Source organism: Moschus berezovskii, chromosome 16 (genome assembly GCF_049115385.1).
Source record: "Moschus berezovskii isolate FMDL1 chromosome 16, NW_MosBer_1.0, whole genome shotgun sequence".
Lineage (NCBI taxonomy): Eukaryota > Metazoa > Chordata > Mammalia > Artiodactyla > Moschidae > Moschus > Moschus berezovskii.
The window spans coordinates 52883561-52904766 of record NC_142475.1 but is presented as its reverse complement, the minus strand read 5'-3'; the positions used below and the strand labels follow the sequence as shown (position 1 = coordinate 52904766).

At 44.9% G+C, this 21206-nt stretch overlaps 1 protein-coding gene across 1 annotated transcript in view; it reads left to right on the top strand.

The window, feature by feature from the left end:
* The window catches only part of ANXA13 (annexin A13), a 49754-nt gene that overhangs the window by 5500 nt on the left and 23048 nt on the right, over positions 1–21206 (top strand). The window contains exons 4-6 of the mRNA XM_088844578.1: positions 11615–11738; positions 11966–12083; positions 20108–20202. Of these exons, the coding sequence (XP_088700704.1) occupies positions 11615–11738; positions 11966–12083; positions 20108–20202 (337 nt within the window). The remainder of the gene's footprint in view (positions 1–11614; positions 11739–11965; positions 12084–20107; positions 20203–21206) is intronic.

Sequence of the window (21206 nt, the reverse complement as noted above, 5' to 3'; positions counted from 1 at the left end):
GTTTACAAAGTAACTGTCTGAGGCTTTCTGGGCCACATAATCTTTGTTGTTGGTAGTGGTTTAGTTGCTAAGTTGTGCCCGGCTCTTGCCACCCCATGAGCTATAGACCACCAGGCGCCTCTGTCCATGGGATTTCCCAGGCAAGAATACTGGAGTGAGTTGCTGTTTCCTTCTCCAGGGGATCTTCCCCATCCAGGGATTGAACCCGTGTCTACTGCATTACAGGCCAGTTCTTTACTGCTGAACCACCAGGGAAGCACCTACTCAATTATGCTATTGTAGTGTGGGAGCAATCACTGACCAAATGGGTACGAGTGGGTTGGTTATGTCCCATGTTGGTTATGTTAAATAAATAAAAACTTTGTTTACAAAAATAGGTAATGGACTGGATTTGGCCCCAGTCTATAGTTTGCCAGCTCCTGGACTGGGAAATTGTGAAAAACATACTATTACTGGACAAAGACTGACTACTCACAAGAATCTAGAGAGAATTTTAAAAGGAACTCCTCTCCCAGTTGGAAATCCAGTGGGTTTTAATATCTTCAGTGTTCCATGTTATCCACTTTGAAAAACCCTTGGTTGAATTTCTACCTAAGAATCTCTGATAAAACTCTTCCCTTTATCTTTTGCACCCTGGCTAAAGTCTAGGATTTCTTCCTTGTACAAACACTCAGTGTATATATTTTTTAAGCTTTCTCATTCATTGAAATGTCAGTTGGAAATTTCTTAATTTTTATGAGACCAGTGGTTTTCATCCTTGGTTGCACATTAGAATTATCTGGAGAGTTTTTAAAATACCTATACCTCATATATCCGCATGCATGCTCAGTCACTTAGTCCTGTCTGACTCTGTAACCCCATGGACTGCAACCTTCCAGGCTCATCTGTCCATGGGATTATCCAGGCAATGTTACTGGAGTGGATTGCCATTTCCTTCTGTAGGGGATCTTTCTCAACCCAGAGATCAAAACCACATTTCCTATACATTGGCAGGCAGATTCTTTACCACTGAGCCACCTGGGAAGCCCATACTTAGTATATACATATATCTTAATGATTCAGATTTAATAGGACTCAGTCATTTGTGTGTGCACATGCTGGCTATTGCAAACTTGCACAGTCAGTTTCAGCTAGGGTGACTACCCATCCTGGTTCACCTGGACTATCCTAGTGTTAGCACTGAAAACCCAGGATTTCCCAGAAACCCTCCATCTTGGGTAGTGAAATGGTTGTTTGCCTCAATGCCAGCTCAACACTGGCAGAAAATGCTCATTTCTTTCCAGGAAGGTCAGGACAGTTTCAGAGAGAAGATGAGGCTTCAGTAAATTTCCTTAAGTAGACCCATTCTCCTCCGTTGCCCATAGAAACAACAGTGGGCACCAGGTGTTTAAAGAACAAAGGGACACGAGGCTCCATGCTGTCAGTTTCTAAGCTCCTCTGGCCCTCCGCAGACTCAGGCGGGACAGGGAGGAATCCATCCATCACAGAATCCGCCCTCTGCTTCCCGTACCTCACACGGACAGGCCCCTGGCTAGTAAGACAAACCAGCAGTCATTTTTGCATAGATTCTGTCAGGCAGAGAGAGGTGACCTTTTACCTGTGAGAATGTTTGACAGTTCATCAGGCTGGTAAGCAGTCACCCCAAGGGGGCAAACATCAGAAACTGGTCCTGTGGCTGGCCTCATGCCTTCTCAGTCTTCACAATGCCTCTACTAAAATTCAGTTCCCTGGCACACTGTGGTCCTCGAACGATGATCCCTATGGCAAGATGTCTTAGTCGCAGGAAAAGGGGTAACTGGAAGACTTGGAATGAGATGGGGAGAGGAGAAAGAGTCCCGAGAGCCTGTTGGAGCAGGTCAGAAAAGTCAGTCCCTCCCTGGCCAACTCTGATCACTGTAATGAAAGCGCTCTTCCCAGTCCTCACATGTTCTCTTTCTTTCCCCAGTTTTATTTTTTTAAAAAACGTAATCTTTGCTGTTTATTTATGTCTATGCTGTGGTGACATGTGGGATCTTAGTTCCCCAGTCAGGCACTGAACCTGTGTTCCCTGCAGTGGAAGCATAAGAGTCTTAATCACGGGACCTCCAGGGAAGTCCCTCCAGCTTTATTGAAATAAACTGATGTATCAGTTCAGTTCAGTTCAGTTCAGTCGCTCAGTCGTGTCCAACTCTTTACAACCCCATGAATCACAGCACGCCACGCCTCCCTGTCCATCACCAACTCCCGGAGTTCACTCAAACTCATGTCCATCAAGTCGGTGATGCCATCCAGCCACCTCATTCTCTGTTGTCCCCTTCTCCTCCCGCCCCCAATCCCTCCCAGCATCAGAGTCTTTTCCAGAGAGTCAACTCGTCGCATGAGGTGGCCAAAGTATTGCAGTTTCAGCTTTAGCATCAGTCCTTCCAATGAACACCCAGGATTGATCTCCTTTAGAATGGACTGGTTGGATCTCCTTGCAGTCCAAGGGACTCTCAAGAGTCTTATCTAACACCACAGTTCAAAAGCATCAATTCTTCGGCGATCAGCTTTCTTCACAGTCCAACTCTCACATACATACATGACCACAGGAAAAACCATAGCCTTGACTAGACGGACCTTTGTTGGCAAAGTAATGTCTCTGCTTTTTAATATACTATCTATGTAAGTTTAAAGTGTACCATGTGTTGACTTGATACACTTACATATTGCAAAATGATTACCAGCACAACATTAGCTTACACCTGCAGCATGGCATGTAGTTACCATTTCTTTTTCGTGGTGAGGACATTTAAGATACTTTCTTGGCAGCTTTCAAGTATATAATACAGTATTATTTAACTATAACCACTATGGTATACATTAGATCCCCAGAACTTATTCATCTTACAACTGCGAGTTTTAGTACGCTTTAGCTAACCTCTTTCCTTTTGCCCTGGTCCATGGAAACTGCCATTCTAGTGTTTGCTTCTATCAGCTTTTTCAGATTCCACATATAAGTGATATCATATAGTATTTGTCTTTCTCTGACTTATTTCACTTAGTATAATGCCCTCAAGATCCATATCCATCCATGTCGTTGCAAATAACAGGATTTCCTTCTTTCTCATGGCTGATTAATATCCCATTATATATATATATATATTTGACATAAAATCTGTCTAGCTAGCTAGCTAGCTAGCTGCCACATCTTCTTTATCTATTCATCCATTGACGCACACATGAAAAGTGAAATTGTTAGTCGTTCAGTAATGTCTGACTCTTGGCAGCTCCATGAATTGAAGCCTGCCAAGTTTCTCTGTCAATGGAATTCTCCAGGCAAGAATACTGGAGTTGGTTGCCATTTCTTTCTTCATGGGATCTTCCCAACCCAGGGATTGAACCCAGGTCTCCTGCACTGCAGGCAGATTCTTTACCATCTGAGCCACCAGGGAAGTCCCATAGGTTGTTTCTAGATCCTGGCTATGATGAATGATATTCACATTGTCACTGTGAACACCATTTGTCTTATTTTATCTTCCTGAGACTCTGCTGGGTACGGTAGGTATTGGTCCCACTTTACAGAAAAGAAGCTGAAAATACAATTCCATTTGACTCAGGAGGAATATTGGGAGCAGAGTTTGACAATAACGTCTGCCCTGCACACACACTTTGCCCTGGGAGAGGCTTCCCCCTTTGCCTTGCAAATAGTGATAACTGGCCTTTATTTTTCATTTCATTTCCTATTGACTCATCATCTGGAACATTTATTGACCCCATGGCCATGCACATGGTCCTCAGCTTCCCTGGTCAGCAGACCAGTCACAGGCTTCCACTGATGTTTCTATTTTAAAAAACTAGAATTTTAAGAGTAGAAATGAGCTTTTCTACCATTAAATTTTTTTTAATGAACAATTTTGACAGGGACAAAAAATTGGTTGATGAGAAGTCAACAGTAGAGTTTCTGGATCCAGACTGTGTAGGTTTGAATTCCATCACTTACTAGCTGTGTGACCTCAGGCAATTTAATTAACCTCTCTGCTATGGTTTCCTCATCTGCAAAATAGGAGGTAACAATACTTCCTTCATAGGGTTGTTGTGAAGACTGAGTGAGTATATGTAAATTGTTTGGACCTGTGCCTGGCATGTAGTAAGTGTGTTATATTCAGCTGTCATTCTCAATTTGAAGTGTTTTTCCCATAAATTTCTCTTAAACCCTCAGCTCCTGCTACTACTTAGCTACAAGTACAAAATGGTTTCTGGACAAAATTATGTAATGAGCTATTTTAAAGCTGGCATACAAGGCACCATGTCAGGGGCTTGTTCAACACAGCAGGAACCAGGTCAAGATAGAAGGAAGTGCTAAAAATAACACTGAGCCCTTACCATGTGCCAAGTATCCTGCTAAACACTTTTGACCCATATCCTTCTAACAACCCACAAGAGAGAGATACTATTATTATCATCTTGCAGATGGGAAAACAGAGACTTCGAAAGGATAAGGAGAGAACCAGCATCACACCAGGTTCAAAGGCAGATATCTTGAAGCAGGGTGGAGGGTGGGGCAGTTACCTATGTGATCAGAAAGAAGTTTCTGACCCAAAGTGAACCTCAGTTGCCCCAACTCTATACAAGACAAGTTTAGCCCAAATGGCCAACATTCACTCAAGGTACCATAAACAGGCATGGCAATGGTCTTGCTAAAGCTGAGGAGAGTGCAGGCGTGTCTGAGGCTCTCCCCAGCCCAGCCTTCGTTTTGCTCCTGTTTAATAAGCCCGGGCCATTGCTTAGCTGTAGCTCTAATACCACCCCTTGTTACTAGTCTTCTCCATCTCCTCCTGATTCCACGTCAGCTCACACAGCAGGCCTCTTCAGATCAGTGTACAGTGAGCCCTCTGCCCTCTGCTCCCCAGCTCAACCTCGGAGACTTCCTGTCTCAGAGTCTGGATACCAAGCAACCACTTTTAAATATTTACCCAGCAGACTGCAGACAGTGAAGGCTTCTGGAGGCCAGTGCTGGAAAGAGCAAACAATCCAAATGCCACTCCCATTACCTTTTGATAATATTTCAGAGTTTACAAATGACCCTGACATCCTTCTGTCACCCAGCACCCCACCTCCTACGTGCCACCATCCGTGTGCTGACTGTCACTTGGCATGTTGTGACTGGCATGAACACGACCACAGCTAAAGCGCACGCTACAGTGAGCTGGTGCCGCACCGCCGTGAAGATGTGACAACAAAGGCTCGGACAGATGGGTCAGCTTGCTAGCAGGCCTACAACCGGCAAGGGGCAAAGAGTAACTGAGCACAGAGGGACTGACTCCCAAGTTCACATTATGTCTTATGTCACATCCAGATCATGCCTGTTCTGCAGAGCGCTGTCACGGGTCCCAGTAAGCACGCACGCACACAGACCCAGGAAGCACCATGCTCTAGTTTCTCCCTGGACTGTCCCTTTTTTTCCATTTCCACCCTTCCCCTTCCACCCTTTTTGCACTTGCCTAACTCCTATTCATCTTTGAAGAGCCAGCACAAATGTCAACTTCTCCATAGAAATTCCTCTTTCTCCTCTCAGCTTTCTGCAGCCAGAGTGCTTACCATATCGTAACGCAATGGTCATTGATCTATTTCTGTGTTTATTTCCCTGAGGGAGGGGGCTACAGTTAACAGACCCATTGAGTCCCCCTCACCTGGGGTAGTGCTTGCCACATAACAGATCTTCAATGCTTGTTTGTTGAAGGAAGAGGAGGGAAGAAAAATAGGAGGAGGAAGGAGAAAGGGGAAGAAGGAAAAGGAAAAAGAGAAGGGAGGCGAGAGAGCCGGTGAAAGGGGAGGAACTGCTAGAGGATAGTCTAATTTGCCTACAGTGCATTGCTTTTCAATGAATTCACGTGTCTCTCACGAGACAGTGTATTCTAATTTTCCAGTCTGGATGTTAATCAAATAGAAGAGCAGGTCACCTAAGCAGGTTACACCTACTGATAAGTAGGAGTGTATTTAAATATGAGTGTACTCGGGCTGGGTGACCTATCTGGAAAATCTTAGTTATGATATAATGCATAAAGCAACCAATTTGCAAAACCATATCCCTTGTTTTAACACGCTCCATCGCCAGAGTTTGCTAGGAGCTGGAGGAAGAGTTCGTAAAATATTCCCTCTTGATCATAGGAGTTAAGCCTTGCTTGAACTGCACAGGGTCAGAAGCCTTTGGAAGTCTGTTCCTCCCCTCCATCCTTCTGGCTGGGGGTATCGAAACTCAATAGAGATATCAAAACTCGATAAAGATGTCAGAACTCAATAGAGAGCTACCTTTCCTCCTGGGCAATCAATGTGCTAAACCTGAGTCATTTTGGAGTGATGTTTTCAACATTTTTTCTGCCCAGGTGGCACTGCTTCCTAGGCTCCTAGAATCAATTTACTTTCTTTGCATCCTTCCTCCAGAAAAATGGATCCTTGGTGTCCCTGTATGAGATGCAAGGACATGAAAACACAGAAAAGTGACAAGTAGACAAGAAAGAAAACAACAAAAATCTCCCAGAGGAATCACGTACCAGGCAGTGTTCTATGTAGTGTTAGAAGCATTTGCTTCATTTTGAGCCTGGACTGAGCAGTGCGATGGTTGGCTCTGCACCAGCCTTGTGTCTCAATTGGACCCTCACACCCAGTGGGTGCAAACTGTCATGCTGGCCAGAATGTGGTTGTGGTGTCAGCCCGGATCACCTGGACTCCACACAGCCTGAATTTTAAACCACTTTACCGCCCCCAGTGAAGTGCATGCTTAGAACTCTGGAGCCACACTGCAGGTGATGAGTGAAAAACTGATCCTTTGAGAGCCACTTACAAGGTGAAAACCCCTCAAGCAGGAAAGGTTTAGAATATTCTAGAAGGTCATGGCTGATCTGCCTTCGACAAATATTTTTTACATTTATTGAACACATGCCCTCTGCTAGGCTTCCTTTCAGATGCTTTGCATGAATGACTTATTTGAAGCCTCACAGGAGACCTATGAGGTAGGCAATATTATCTGCTTTTCGCCGTGAGGAAGCCACAGCACAGAGAGTTTCCCAAACTTGCCCAAGGTCACCGAGGAAATAAGCAGTCCCCGTGGGATTCAAATCCAGTCTGACTAGAAAGCTGTGTACTTAAAGTTGACTATTATATCCCTGTACATGTGTGCTAAGTCATTTCAGTTTTGTCCAGCTCTTTGCAACCCCATGGACTGCAGCCTGCCAGGCTCCTCTGTCCATGGGGTTCTCCAGTCAAGAGTACTGGAGTGGAATGTCATACCCCCCTCCAGGGGATCTTTCCAACCCAGGGGTTAACCCGTGTCTCCTGTGTCTCCTATATTGCAGGAGGATTTTTTTTTACCACTGAGCAACCAGGGAAGCCCATTAACATATCCTCAGTGGCTACTTATTATAAACGTGATGTCTTCTGGGGCATTGCAAGATAGATAATAGACGGATGGATGAATAGATAGATAACAGAATCTCATAATTTCAAGAAAATATGTGTATACCTTCCAAATTTGCCAAGTCAAAATACACAGAATTGAAAGCCTAACTATCACTGTAAGACAAAAAAAAAAAAAAAAAGTTTGCCCAAAGTAACAGAGATAGGACTAACGTGTCTGTGGCTTGTCTAATTATCTGGCACTGGAAATGTTATCTCAAGTAAGTCTCTGATTCCAGAAGGCAGACATTACCCCCATTTTACAGATGAGGAAATAGTGGCTTAGAGTTTAACTGGCTCAAGTTCACATGACCGCAGAGGGGCAGGACCACATTCAAACTTGAATCTATGTGGCCTCAAACCCAGACTCTGTAATCATTTTCATTAAGATCCAGCATCATGTCTTTTTTATGTGTCTCCTGAGTGTCAGTGAAAATGCTATTTAGAAAAAACAAAACAAAAAAGGAATGTTGCCCCAGCTCTGTGATGCCTTGTAGTAAAAAGCAGGTAGAATAACCATGTGTTTGCCTCAGTCCTCACAAACTCAACCTTTCGTTCCCATCCTGGGGTCTCCTGCATTGCCATTTTGTGTCTGGTTCACATTCCAGCAGTCCTGCTTTGTATGGAAGTTCTGCTCAGTGGTTTCAAAACAAAATCTTCTGATGAGCAAATTGGCCTGAGGCCCGAGAGTCAGCTGCCTGGCCCATTAACAATGAACCATGGAGGACGAATGTCTGCTCCATGTGCATTCCGGAGAAGCTGTTACCGGGCTCATCGGAACAAGCCAAGGACAGCCTTTGCATCAACACTGGCCATGGCTGATGAATGCAGCCATTGTAGATGCAGTCCTGGCTGTGCCGAGGGGAAGATTCCTTCCAAACAGACTGTTTTCTTTTTCTTTTTTTCTTTTTAAAATCACAAAACACAATTCCTTCCCTCTGACATCAACTATCCTGCTGTTAGAATCTGCCTTCCAATGCAGGATACATGGGTTCGATCCCTGGGTTGGGAAGATCTCCTGGAGAAGGAAACGGCAACCCACACCAGTATTCTTGCCTGGAGAACCCCATGGACAGAGGAGCCTGGCGGGCTACAGTTGGACATGCCTGAGTGACTAAACAACTAGGAACAAGGTGGGATTCGCTTCTGATAAGGAAAGACGACTAAGAGTCATTCCTAGAAGTGGGCAGTTACTTTATCCTGCCCTGCTGAGAGTCATACATCTGATAGAGACTTACACGCTGCATTAGCTGTAATGGAAAAAATGAAGCCTCAACATCATCTTTATTCCTGACACGTGGCTCAACCCTCTCCCAATGCACACCCTCCACCAGCCTCCTTTCCCCTCCACCATGGTCCCCCCACCTTGCCCAGACATCAATATTATTTTGGCCTAAAGGACACTTATTTTTACTTTTTTGGTCTTGGATGAACAAACTGCCCCTGTTCAGAGGTTCCTTGTCACATCCCTCCCCTCTTACAACTCCATGATATTTGTATCATGGAACCAACTTACTAAAACAGAGCTGAATGGCATTCCGTAGCTGACTACCAGACAGTCCTGGTTAAAGCCCTGGCTCCAATTCTGCAGTTACCTGGCCTGGGGATCTTGAACAAGTCTCCTCATGGCTTCTGCAAGCCCTGGCAGCATCTTTGTGCCAATGAGGAAAATGTCTTCCCCTGGGGGCGAAGCAGCCTGCCAGCACAGAGCTGGGCAAGCGTAAACCCACCTGGACCCCTCCCCACCCTCACCGCCCCTCGGCCAGGACCTTCAGGAATAACCAGAACCATTCACAGAGTCCCCGTCTCTGTTTCAACTTGTCAGTTGGGAAGTGGGATAGATAATCAGAGTTCCACTGAATTCTTTCATGGATGAAACTAAAGTGACCTACAGAACTGTTTATGAATCAGCCTGTTACTAGGAGATTTCTGCTGTTCTGGTTCAACTCTACCTCACTTCCTGAGCCGCCCATAATACTCCTGATGAAAAGCAGAGACACGTGTACTTCTTTGAGATTGCTCCTTCCCACACTCCCACACCCAGAGAACCAGTCCTTTAAGAATGTGATCAAAGAGCAGGGTGAGCCTGGTCAGCGTGCAGCCTGGGCACTTACAAAGGCCCTGCTCTTGGGGTTTAATGCTTTGACAGCATTTAAAATTCTCAATCGCGTTTGAACAAAGAGCCCTACATTTTCATTTTGCACTGAGCTCCACAAATCATATTTCTGGTCCTGCCAACAAGCCTTCCTAAGTCCCAGATAGTTTTCTTACAGCTGACAAAAGATTGGGAAAGGAAAATGGGACGCACCATCCCTCCACTGAATGTGAAGGTACCAGTCATAATTAGAAGTGAGGCAGGATGGTGCAGGGCTTCCTAGGTGGCTCAGCAGTAAAGAATGATGCAGAAGACACAGGAGATGCCATGGGTTTGATCCCTGGATTGGGGAGATCCCCTGGAGGAGGGTGTGGCAACCCATTCTGGTATTCTTGCCTGGAAAATTCCATGGACAGAGGAGACTGAAAGGCTACAGTCTATGGGGTTGCACAGAGTTGGATACGACTGAAGTGACAGCATGCACACACGGAGGTTGGTGCAGGAGACACAAGAGCATGGGCTTTAGGAGACAAACTGAGCTGGTACACACATGCATCCTGCAAGACCACAGATAGATGCTCTGATCTGCGTGGACCCCGGCTTCCTCCTCTGCAAACCAGACGACTAACGCCTACTCTCCCCCATGAAGAAAGGTCTGTCAGTGAGGGAGTCATCTAGCATGTGGCAGGTGCTCAACAAATATGAGTCCCTCTCCAGCTTGTTTCAGGAATAGATACTTTAAGAAGGGCCAGGTGGGACTTCCCTAAAGGTCCAGGGGTTAAGAGACAGTGCTTCTACTGCAGGGGGCGTGGGTTCGATCCCTGGTTGGGAAACTAAGATCCCTCATGTCACACGGGGTCAAAATATAGGGAGCTGGGGGGAGATGGGCTATACACTACATTCCAAAAGGCAATGGGGGGAGTCCTGATATCCCTTCGGCTCTAAAATTATATGATTCTCCATGAACCAAAACCTAAAAGTCAGCCCTCCTCCAGTCCCTAGTTTTATTCTCTCTCTCTCTCTCTCCGTATCTCCACTCTTATTGCCTCTGCTTTGCTTCGTACTGAACCCATGCTTCCTTCATGGAGTGGACAACATGGCCACCAACACACCCTACACTTATGCTCAGTCAGCTTAGCAAACCCGGCAGGGAGAGACATGTCTCTCCCAGTATCCATATATCGAAGCAGGAAAAATTCTAATTGATCCTGCTTGGATTATATCCCCACTCCGGAACCAGTCACTACTGCCTGAGTGACAGGGTACGTGTCCACCCAAGGGCAGGACAACGGGGCTCGAGCCTTGTGACTGACATCCCCGGTGAGACAGCATGGCATAGGGGAGGGGAAGTTCTCAGAGGGCGCAGAGCTGCCAGGCAGATGAACGCAACTCCTTCTCTGTGCTTTATGCGGTTTGCTGCTCATTCCCAATAGGCACCCACGGAAATGAAAGGAGGGGCGTGTAGACAGTAACACTTAAGCCCACTTTCCCGGGAGGATGGCAAATAAGTGACACTTGTCATTAAAGAAGGTCTCTGAGGAGAGACAAAGAGCTGAGAAAAGCCAGGGTGTGTTCAAAGCTACTGCAATTAACCTCATCTTTAAATTTTTAATAGCGGTGCACTGATTTTTTATGCTTACCTTCTGTTTAAGCAAGCAACACTGGTTTTCCACTTCACTGCTAACAGAAAGTTTCTTTCTGAAAAATAACTTTAAGCAAAACAAACTAGGTCAATTGAGAGAAAAATAATAAGCAATAATGATGTAGACCTAGATAGCTGTGGACATTTAGTGGATATACTATACCAGTGACTAAAATATGGGAAACATTAGATTAGTATGCATACAGAACTTTCTCTTCCCAAGGATCAGTAAAAACCAATACCTCTGTTTTATTCCATAGGGTTGTATCTGACAAATTAAATAGTATGTCTCTCATTGTGTGAATGGTAAAGCTTTACCCCAGCTTACAGAATGGATCTGTAATAAGATCCTAGAATCCTCAGTTTCTGGCAGGCAGCAACTATTCCCTAGACAGGCTGTGTCTCGAGGCAAAGGGGAAAAACCAGCATTCCAAGACACTGGCCCACTGTATTACTCTCTGTTTCAGAGACAGACACACAGAGGATGAGTCGGTGAGAAAATCACTCCTCCCAGAGCTGACCGGGCTGATTGTCCCTGGGAACAAACGGGCCCATTCTCTGTGGGCATCCGAGTCCAGCTGGCTCCAGGAGGTACCAGCCGTCCCTCTGCAGCCAGAGCTTCCCCAGCTGATTTCCACATGTACCCGTGTGTACAGCGGCAGCTGTTCCCTCATCTGGGTGTCTGCTTGGTCTTCCTTTTCGCTGCCAGTTTCAGCCAGAGATCATTTTTAATGCCCAAAGAGTCAGACACAACTTAATAACTGAACAACAGCAACAACAAATTGTCCACTCACCTTTGCAATTATTTTTTCTTCTAGGCCAAAGGGAAAAGTCATCAGGGCTTGGATGCCGGTCGAGATACCAAAGCAAAAAGTCATCAGCGTTTTGATGCCGATCGAGATGCCAAAAAGCTGAACAAAGCCTGCAAAGGAATGGGTATGAAAGATATTTTGTTTTCTCATTCACTCCTGAAGCTGATTAAACTTGATCTCACGTCTGACTTTCCCACGATCTCAGGAAGATGACCTCCCACTTATCTTGTATTAATATCTTCCAAGTTAAGCTGATCATTTTTAAGTTTCCCTTTATAAAAGCTCTCCAAGTTATCAGATCCTATTACATTTCAGGATTCAACATAATAGCTGGAGATTGAAAATTATGACATTTAATTTGAACTTGAGTTGGGGGAAACTTCATGAAAAGTATAGTTTCTACAATCCTAATGTCATCGAAACCCTCTGATGTCTTTCATGGGAGGTGGTGGGGAGTCAGGGCTGATGAGAACTGAATTAGGGACCTGGAGCTTCACCTGGAAGCAGAACAAGTGGCCAAGGTCAAGAATCAAGGGGCCGCACTGGAGCAGCTGTTTACATCCAGGCCTAAGTGCGGCCAAGAATGGGAGACTAAGCAGGAGATGGGGCTTCCCTGTTGGCCCAGTGGTAAAGAATCAGCCTGCCAATGGAGGAGACGCAGATTCAATTCCTGGATCAGGAAGATTCCCCTGGAGAAGGGAATGGGAACCCCCTCTAGTATTCCTGCCTGGGAAATCCCATGGACAGAGGAGCCTGGCTGGCTACAGTCCATGGGGTGGCAAAAGAGTTGGACACGACTTAGCAACTGAATAGCAACAACAAGCAAGAGATCAGGAGAAAGGTAGACCCAGGAACAAAGTGGGATGAGGGAAAGAGCACCTTGTGCTGGGGCCACAAACAGAGGCTCTAGGACCCAAGGAAGTCACTGAGGTTGATCCCAGGCTTGTTGATCAAGGGCTCCAGGAGAACAAGGAAGCAACGGCAATAGCTTGGGAGAAAAAAGAGGGGTGAGGTTGATGCATTTCCTCAATTTTCTTTCTTATACCTATTGGGAAACTTTTAATATTCTAGGCATTGAGCCAAGCACTTCATATATAAGGTCTCATTAAGTTAGTCTCACAAAAGTCCATTTTTCAGATGAGGGGAAAGGCCAAGACAAGTTAAGTAACATACCCAAAGACACAACTCCAGTAAGCAGTGAGCCCGGGGATTGAACCAGTTTCTGTCATTGCCTCCAAGTGCCAACAGTTTAGAGACATCACAGAGAAGCCACCTCGGCCACACAGCAGCCAGGGGTGGGGTCAGGCCTGAGAAGACACGGCTGGTAGAAGCCATCTGAATCCAAAAACCGCTTTATTAAATGTTTCTTTTTCTTATTGTGAAATAATTCCTATATCATAAAATCCACCCTTTTGCAGTGTACAATTTAATGGGGTTTCATATAGTCACAGGGTTTTGTAATCAACACCTCTAATTTCAGAACATTTTCATCAACCAAAAGAAACACCACGTGTATTCATAGCCACTCCCACTCCACCTTCAGGTCCAGGCAATCGCTGATCCATTTTCTCTCTCTGTGGATTTGCTGATTCTGGACATTTCATGTACCTGGAATTACAGAAAGTCCCCTACACATAAACGAGTCCCATTCCAAGAGTGCATTCGTAAGTCCAGTTTGTTCCTAAGTCCAACAAAGTTAGCCTAGGCACCCAACTAACACAATTGGCTACACACCGTGTACTGTCAGACATTTATAATACTTTTCACACACATAATACATAAAAACGAACACAAAAAATAGAGGAAAACATTTTAATCGTACAGTACTTTGAAAAGTACAATAGTACAGCACAAGAGCCGGCATACAGGGACTGGGGCATCGAGCGAACAGGATAGAAGAGGTACTGACTGGAGGAGGGGGACGAGGTGGGAGACAGCAGAGCTGAAGGGCCATCAGCAGTAGGAGACGGAGTGCAGGCTGCAGTTTCACTCAGACCTGCCCTCGAGAGAATGCACGTGCGCATCTTGGAAGCTTCGACACTTGAAGGTTCATCTGTAGGGGACTCACTGTATACAATATGTGACCTTTTATGTCTGGCTTCGTTCTCTTGGCATAATGTTTTATGAAGACAAGTGCTAGATTATGCTGCCGCTGCTAAGTCACTTCAGTCATGTCTGACTCTGTGCGACCCCACAGACGGAAGCCCACCAGGCTCCCCCTTCCCTGGGATTCTCCAAGCAAGAACACTGGAATGGGTTGCCATTTCCTTCTCCAATGCGTGAAAGGGAAAAGTGAAAGTGAAGTCACTCAGTTGTGTTCAACTCTTAGTGACCCCATGGATTGCAGCCTACCAGGCTCCTCCATCCATGGGTTTTTCCAGGCGAGAGTACTGGAGTGGGGTGCCGAGCTAGATTATACTTAGAGGTAAATTAGTGGAGATTTACTTTCCTAGGAATGGGTATTGTGGTAGAAGGTGGCGATTTAAATTTTTTGTGTGACTCCAGGGGAAAGACCTGGGATCCACAGTGGAAGTTCTAGGAAGATATCTTTTGCTTCCATAGCAGCAACTATCCAACTATAAAATAGTCTACCTTGTCCAAGAAACGCTTAAATCCCAAAGGAGCTGGGGTTGGAGACAATGTGGCAGGAAGTAGTAGAAGGGATTTCTACATAGTAAGTATTGGTGAATAAATCAGAGGTGGGAGGGCTGGAAATGAAGGATGACAACCAGGTTGTTCAGTTTGGGGGGCATCGGAGGCGAGCTCAGCAGAGAGGAGCTGGTCCTTGCTCACATCCTGGCTGGCTGATCTTATATTCGGACAACAGCTGTCAGGAGGCATGCTTGCCTGCAAGTGTCAGGATGTTTATAGCTCTGAGGGTCTGAGCCAGCCTCACAGGTGTTTCCCTGCTGCCTCCTGAGTGAGGGTCTGACATCTGGATGTGGGCTGGAGACAGGGACTGACGTGGGTGTGGAATGAGTCAGCTGTGGTTTATGATAAATCCCTGAGTTCTCAGCTACCACACGAATTTAGTTCTCCAAGCACAGATGCAGCACCTACTGAACGTCAAAGTCATGCTGTGTTCTCCTCCTCCCTCCTCTTGGGTGTGGCCACGAGGTGGAACCACTCTTGTGCTGGTGGCTGTTGGAGAGTCCCTTCAACGTGCCAAGTGCTAAACTGGGTACCACACACACATCATCTTTTGTAACCTCCTGACAGCCCTGTAAGGTTGTACTGTAATGACTTAACAGATGAGAATGCCAAGGCTCAGAGATTAAATACTTGTCCAAAGTCAAAAAGTTATGAAATGAGGATGGGTTGCTTGGACCTAGAGCCATCTTGAAGAGCTATCATTTGGATAAAGGTCTAGAATTCCAACCTCTATTAGTAAGAGTAAGTCCAAGCAAAAGTCTATCATTTGCAAAACTCATCTGTAAGACCATGTACTCATCTTATTGCTATACCAGCCCTATCAGGGCTGGATTTAAATTTCTAGGGCCATGCTGTCCAATAGCCATCATGGTGAGACATATGGGTCATTTTTAATTTTTGAGAAGCCAAATTTTAAAATCCAGGTGAAATTAATTTTAACAATATATTTTAGTTAACTCAATACTGTATTAAAAATATCATTTCAACTGATAGCCAATTTCAAAGTTATTCATGAGATACCTGACATCCCATTTTTCACATTAAGTCATTGAAGGACTATATATATTCTATATTTACAGAACATTTCAACTTGGACCAGCCACACTTTGCATCCTCAGTAACCACATGCATCCACTATGTTGCATAGAGAGACGTTAGGGGCCCTAGACATCAAAAAGGTTACGTGGGCTCCCACTCATTCACCCACCTATGAAAGTCAAAATAATAAGAATGCAATATTACTTAACCATAAAAAAAGAATGAAATTGGACCATTTGTTGAGACTTGGATTGACTAGAGTGTGTCAGACAGAATAAAGCAAGCCAGAAAGAGAAAAACAAATATTGTATATTAACACATATATGTGGATTCTAGAAAAACGCTATAGGTGAACTTATTTGCAAAGCAGAGATAGCGATACAGATATAGAGGACAAACATACGGACCCCAAGCAGGGAAGGGGAGGTGGCATGGACTGGGGGACTGACACTGACATGTATACGCCACAGTATAACGCAGAGAGCCACTGAGAACCGACTGCATAGACGGAGAAGTCTACTCAGGGCTCTGTGGTGACCTAAATGGGAAGGAACTCCAAGGGAGAGGGGTATGCGTATAAGTATGGCTGATTCACTTTGATACAGAACAGGAAACAAACACAAAATTGTAAAACAACTGTACTCCAATAAAAAATAAAAGAATGCTTTACCATAAAATAACAATTGATTTTTCCAAATAAAACTAAACTGGCAAATTTCCTCTTCACATCTTTGGTGCTTATGCTTCCCTGGCTCCTTGGACCTTGGACCCTTCATCTGGGTCTTGGTTAACCCAAAACCCCTGACACTGACCCTCCGTTAGGCCCTCCTCTCAGGGCTCTGTGAACCCCCATCCCAGCAGGCCCCTCCTGTAGATAACGCCTTCATCTGATGGTGCACGGACCCCAACATTCATTATCCCTCAGAAGTGCCAAAGGAGGTTTGCCGTTTCTCCTTCCAAAATATGGAAACGGGTCTTAGAGGGAGAAGCTGCCATGGAGCTGTTGGAGGGTGGCTCTGGTTGGCTCTGGGGCCTGCTGAGAAGTGGTCACTCATCAGGGAGGGTAACAGGGAGGTCGTTTCAAACCCAGCAGAAACTCAGCTCCCAACCATCCTGCTGAAACTCAGCTCCGTGTCTTCCCAGAAAATTGCTGGTCCGAGGTTGACGCTCACCGGGTTCTGACCTTGACGTGTAATTACTGTGTCCTATGCACAATCAAGGCTGAGGTTCCTTCTTTCCTCATTTCCTTTTTAAAAAAAGTCTTTCCCAGAATCGCTGGGGACTGGCCCTGGTGCCTCAAATCATTGTAAATGTTTACAGGAAATTGTTCCCCTGCACGGACTGCTTATATGACACACGTACTATGAAATATAAGATGAGGTCACCGTTCAGTAACTCGCTTCTTGGTCCAGTAGTGGAACAGTTCCCCACATAAACCCAATGCCCGGACTCAAAGAGCTTGAGGGAAATCAAGTCACTTCCAGTTGCTCCTCCCCACCTCCAGGCTGCTGCTGGGCCAGCCCCAGACTGCTCTGCTCTCCTTTTAAAAAGTATTGCAGGAAGGAAAGTCTTAAAACGTTACTTCTAAAATTTTTACTCAGTTGTCCTGAATTATGTAGGTATAGGTTGACTGAAGCATCGGAGCAGAGGATTTCCTGTTGGTCTCTGCTATGTAGAGGCTTCCCAGGGTGCTGAGGGGTAAAGAATCTGCCTACCAATGCAGGAGATACAGGAGACTTGGGTTTGATCCCCAGGTCGGAAAGATTCTCTGGAGAAGGAAATGGCAACCCACTCCAGTATTCTTGCCTGGAGAATTCCATGGACAGAGGAGCCTGGCAGGTTTCAGACCATAGGGTTGAAAAGAGTCCAACACGAGCACACACATATCACATCACCTGCTACGTACAGAGTGCCTAAGTGGAACACACCGCTTTACACCCATGCAGAGACCAGCTCCGCCAAAACACAGTGCAAAGTCCCCATGCATTTAAACATTCCTTCACTCAGCAAGTCAGGTCTGATGAACACCAAGAGCCTTCTGTGTGGAGATTGCAATGAGCAGTGCCCCCCGCTCCCATGGAACTTGCAGTGAGGGATGGCAGAGACAGGACAGAGGAGGAGGAAGGGCAATAGGAGGGACCCAGGAAAGAGTGTCCATCTCTTCCCAGGAGAGTCCAGCGAGTTGAGTCCTAAAGGAGGAACGGTGAAGGGGCGCAAAGCTAACAGAAGGGCTTGCAGGTAGAGGGAAGTGTCCAGGCTGTTGTTCTGGATCTAAAGGGGCCTAGATGGAATGGTTTGAAGCAGCCCACATGGGGGAAAAAAAAAGAAAGGAAGAAGTTGGATTCAGAGATTTTTTTATGAGAAAAAAAACCCCCTTCTGAGGTGAGATTTCCGGCACTCAGAGGTTAAAAAGACATCATGTCACAGAGGAAGTAACTGCATACAGATTCTGGAGGCGAGGCTGCAGCAGGAAATGAGAAGGGACAGCAGAAATAGCTTTGGGAGTGAGTCGGAATGAGGCAGGCAGCGAACGCTATTTTTGCAAGTGAGCTCATCCTAAAATTTTCTGTTTCTCCAGCTGGAATCAAACAGCTAGATCTTCCTGGAATTCTAAAGGTGGAACTAGTCTTTGAGACTACACGAACAGTCCACAGACATGGAGTTGTGACTTTCCAAGGAGCAGCGCACAGCCCTCCATCCCCTGGGTCAGCGCAGTCTTTCTAAGTCCCGGCACTGACTTTCCAAATAAAACAATGCGGGCTGGGGCCAAACACTTCAAGTCCTTGCCAGCACACGCTATTTGCAGGCAGCAGGCAAGAGAGGAGGGCTAGGAACAGGCAGGAAAACTCCAGAATCTGATGATTTGTCATGTGGTTTAGGGTGGAGCCAGGACTTGAACCCAGTCTGAAGAAATTGAATTCAAGGTTTGTTCATCATGTAGTCTTTTTAATTCCCATATCTGCAACCCCTGGGACATCTTTCCTATTCTGTGCATGCATGAGTGCTAAGTCACTTCAGTCATGTCCAACTCTTGCGATCCTATGGACTGTAGCCCACCAGACTTCTCTGTCCATGGAATTCTTCAGGCAAGAACACTAGAGTGGGTTGCCCTCCACCAGGGGATCTTCCCCACCCAGGGATTGAACCTGCATCTCTTATGTCTCCTGCATTGGCAGGAGGGTTCTTGACTACTAACGCCACCTGGGAAGCCCCTCCCCATCCTGTGTCCAGGTTCTAAAAATGATACACTGCCTTTCTTTCTTAGTCAATATCATTTCGGTATTGATCACAAATCCGCCTGCAATGCGGGAGACCTGGGTTCGATCCCTGGGTTGGGAAGGTCCCCTGGAAAAGGGAAAGGCTACCCACTCCAGTATGCTGGCCTGGAGAATTCCATGGACTGTATAGTCCATGGGGTGGCAAAGAATTGGACATAACTGAGCGACTTTCACTTTCACCTATGATGAACAAAGATTACTTTGAGCATCAGGGGAAAAATGTGGTTCAAAGGAGTTTAAGGGGTAACTACCTCTCAAGCTCCCGATTAGGACTTTTCTCTGAATTTAACCAGTTTATGAATGGGCTTGATATTGCAGAAATTTGGGCCTTTTGTCTTAACCTCTTCCACTCCATTTTAAGTAACTGGAGGCCAAGGAACATACCATATTTTTTTTTACAGCTTTTTTTTTTTTTTTAGGTATAAGTCACACACCATACAATTCACCCATTTAAAGTGTTCAGTTGTTTTTAATGTGGTAATGCATGAAACCATCACCATGGTCAATTTAGAACATTTTCATCACCTTAAAAAGAAACCTCCTACACTTGAGCTATCACCCCTCTGCCCACCCCACCTTCAGCCACTGTTCTTCTTTCTGTCTTAATGTAGATTTCCCTATGGTGGACTTCCATATAAATGGATCATAATACTTCATCTTCTATGATTGGTTTCTTTCACTTACCATGGTGTGCTTAAAGTCCATTCGTATCGTCAAATATATCAGTACTCCATTTCTTTTTCTGGCCAAGTAATATTCCACCAAATGAATATGGCATGGTTCATTTATCCATTATCCACTGATGGACATTCAAGTGGTTTGCACCTTTTGACCATTATGAATGATGCTGATGTGAACATTTAAATACAAGTTTTGTGCAGACATAAGTTTTCATTTCTCTTACATTTATGTTGAGGAGTGAAATTAGGGATACATTGCATTTGTTCCTCTTTCCACTACAATGCCTAACACTGTTGTTTATGCAGTGTGAGACCTCAATGGATACTTGTTAAGTGAATAAAGAGAACACAATTATCAGCACAAGATATTAAAGTCAAACGGTCCATCCCAGTTATACCAAAGTCTGTGACCTCTACCCTGGCTTCTCCAGCTGGACTGAAATAAACTTCCATCTTGCTTCTTGCTCACTGTGGTTTTGTTTCTTTCTCCTGTGCTTTAGGAACCGATGAAGCCGCCATCATTGAAATCTTATCAAGCAGGACATCGAATGAGAGGCAACAAATAAAACAAAAGTACAAGACAACATATGGCAAGGTGATGCCAAGGGTCTCAGCCATGCACACACGGCCTTGGTCTTAACTGTCTCTTCTGCTTCCTTTATGTTCCCAAGACAGTGACGGATACCTTTAAAGCTTTGTCTAGTTAGCCCAGGAGAAACGAAACAAGACAACTATTTAGAGCTTTAATTGACTTCAGAAAAACTGAAATGGCCTTGTTAACAGCCTGTAAAAATCAGTGTTAACTCATTGCTTTTTCAATTGATTTCTTTTTAAATTAATCCCTCAGTTATTTTCCCCCCCATTCTTTTGGACTATTTCCACACAATAACTTATAGATAGGCCACTAATCTGAAAATCAGTTTTCATGGGAGGGTCTTTATATAAGAATTCTTCATTTATTCAGGTGTTCTTCAATAATGATTTATTCTTCATAAATGACTGTTACAAAAACTAAAATACCCAAAAGCGAAAACACCCTCTGTTTCATTAAGCATCAATACCTTTTCCTTTCTTTACATTTCTTTTATTCTTATCATTGATAGTGTTATGTACAGAAATCTTTAAGAATACATTAGCCTTTCTACAGTATTTTCTTCATTAATATATCATGAACACAATTTAACATTTTATTAATGTTATTAGAATGATCAGTTTACAAAATAAATGTTAATTATGCTGCATTCTAATTCCAAATTTAGACAATCTTTACATTGTCAATAATTCTATGTATAATTAGATATAGAGATAGAAATGGACTTTCTTACACATTTGTCACTGGGCGGGCAACCATCTCTCCAGACTTGGTCTCCTCACAGATACAGTGATAAGTTTGCCTCCCTTCTCAGGTTGCTGGGAGAATCAGGCAGGGGAATGCTGGCACCTTCCAGCAAAGGGAAGCCCTGATAGAGATGGCTGTTTCCATCTTACAGAGAGGAAAGTGGAGCTCGTCTATTTAAATGACTGACGTAAAACCACACACTCAGTAGGAAAAAGAAGCAGGCCTCGAGTCTAAGTCTTCCATCTCCAGGGCCAACCATC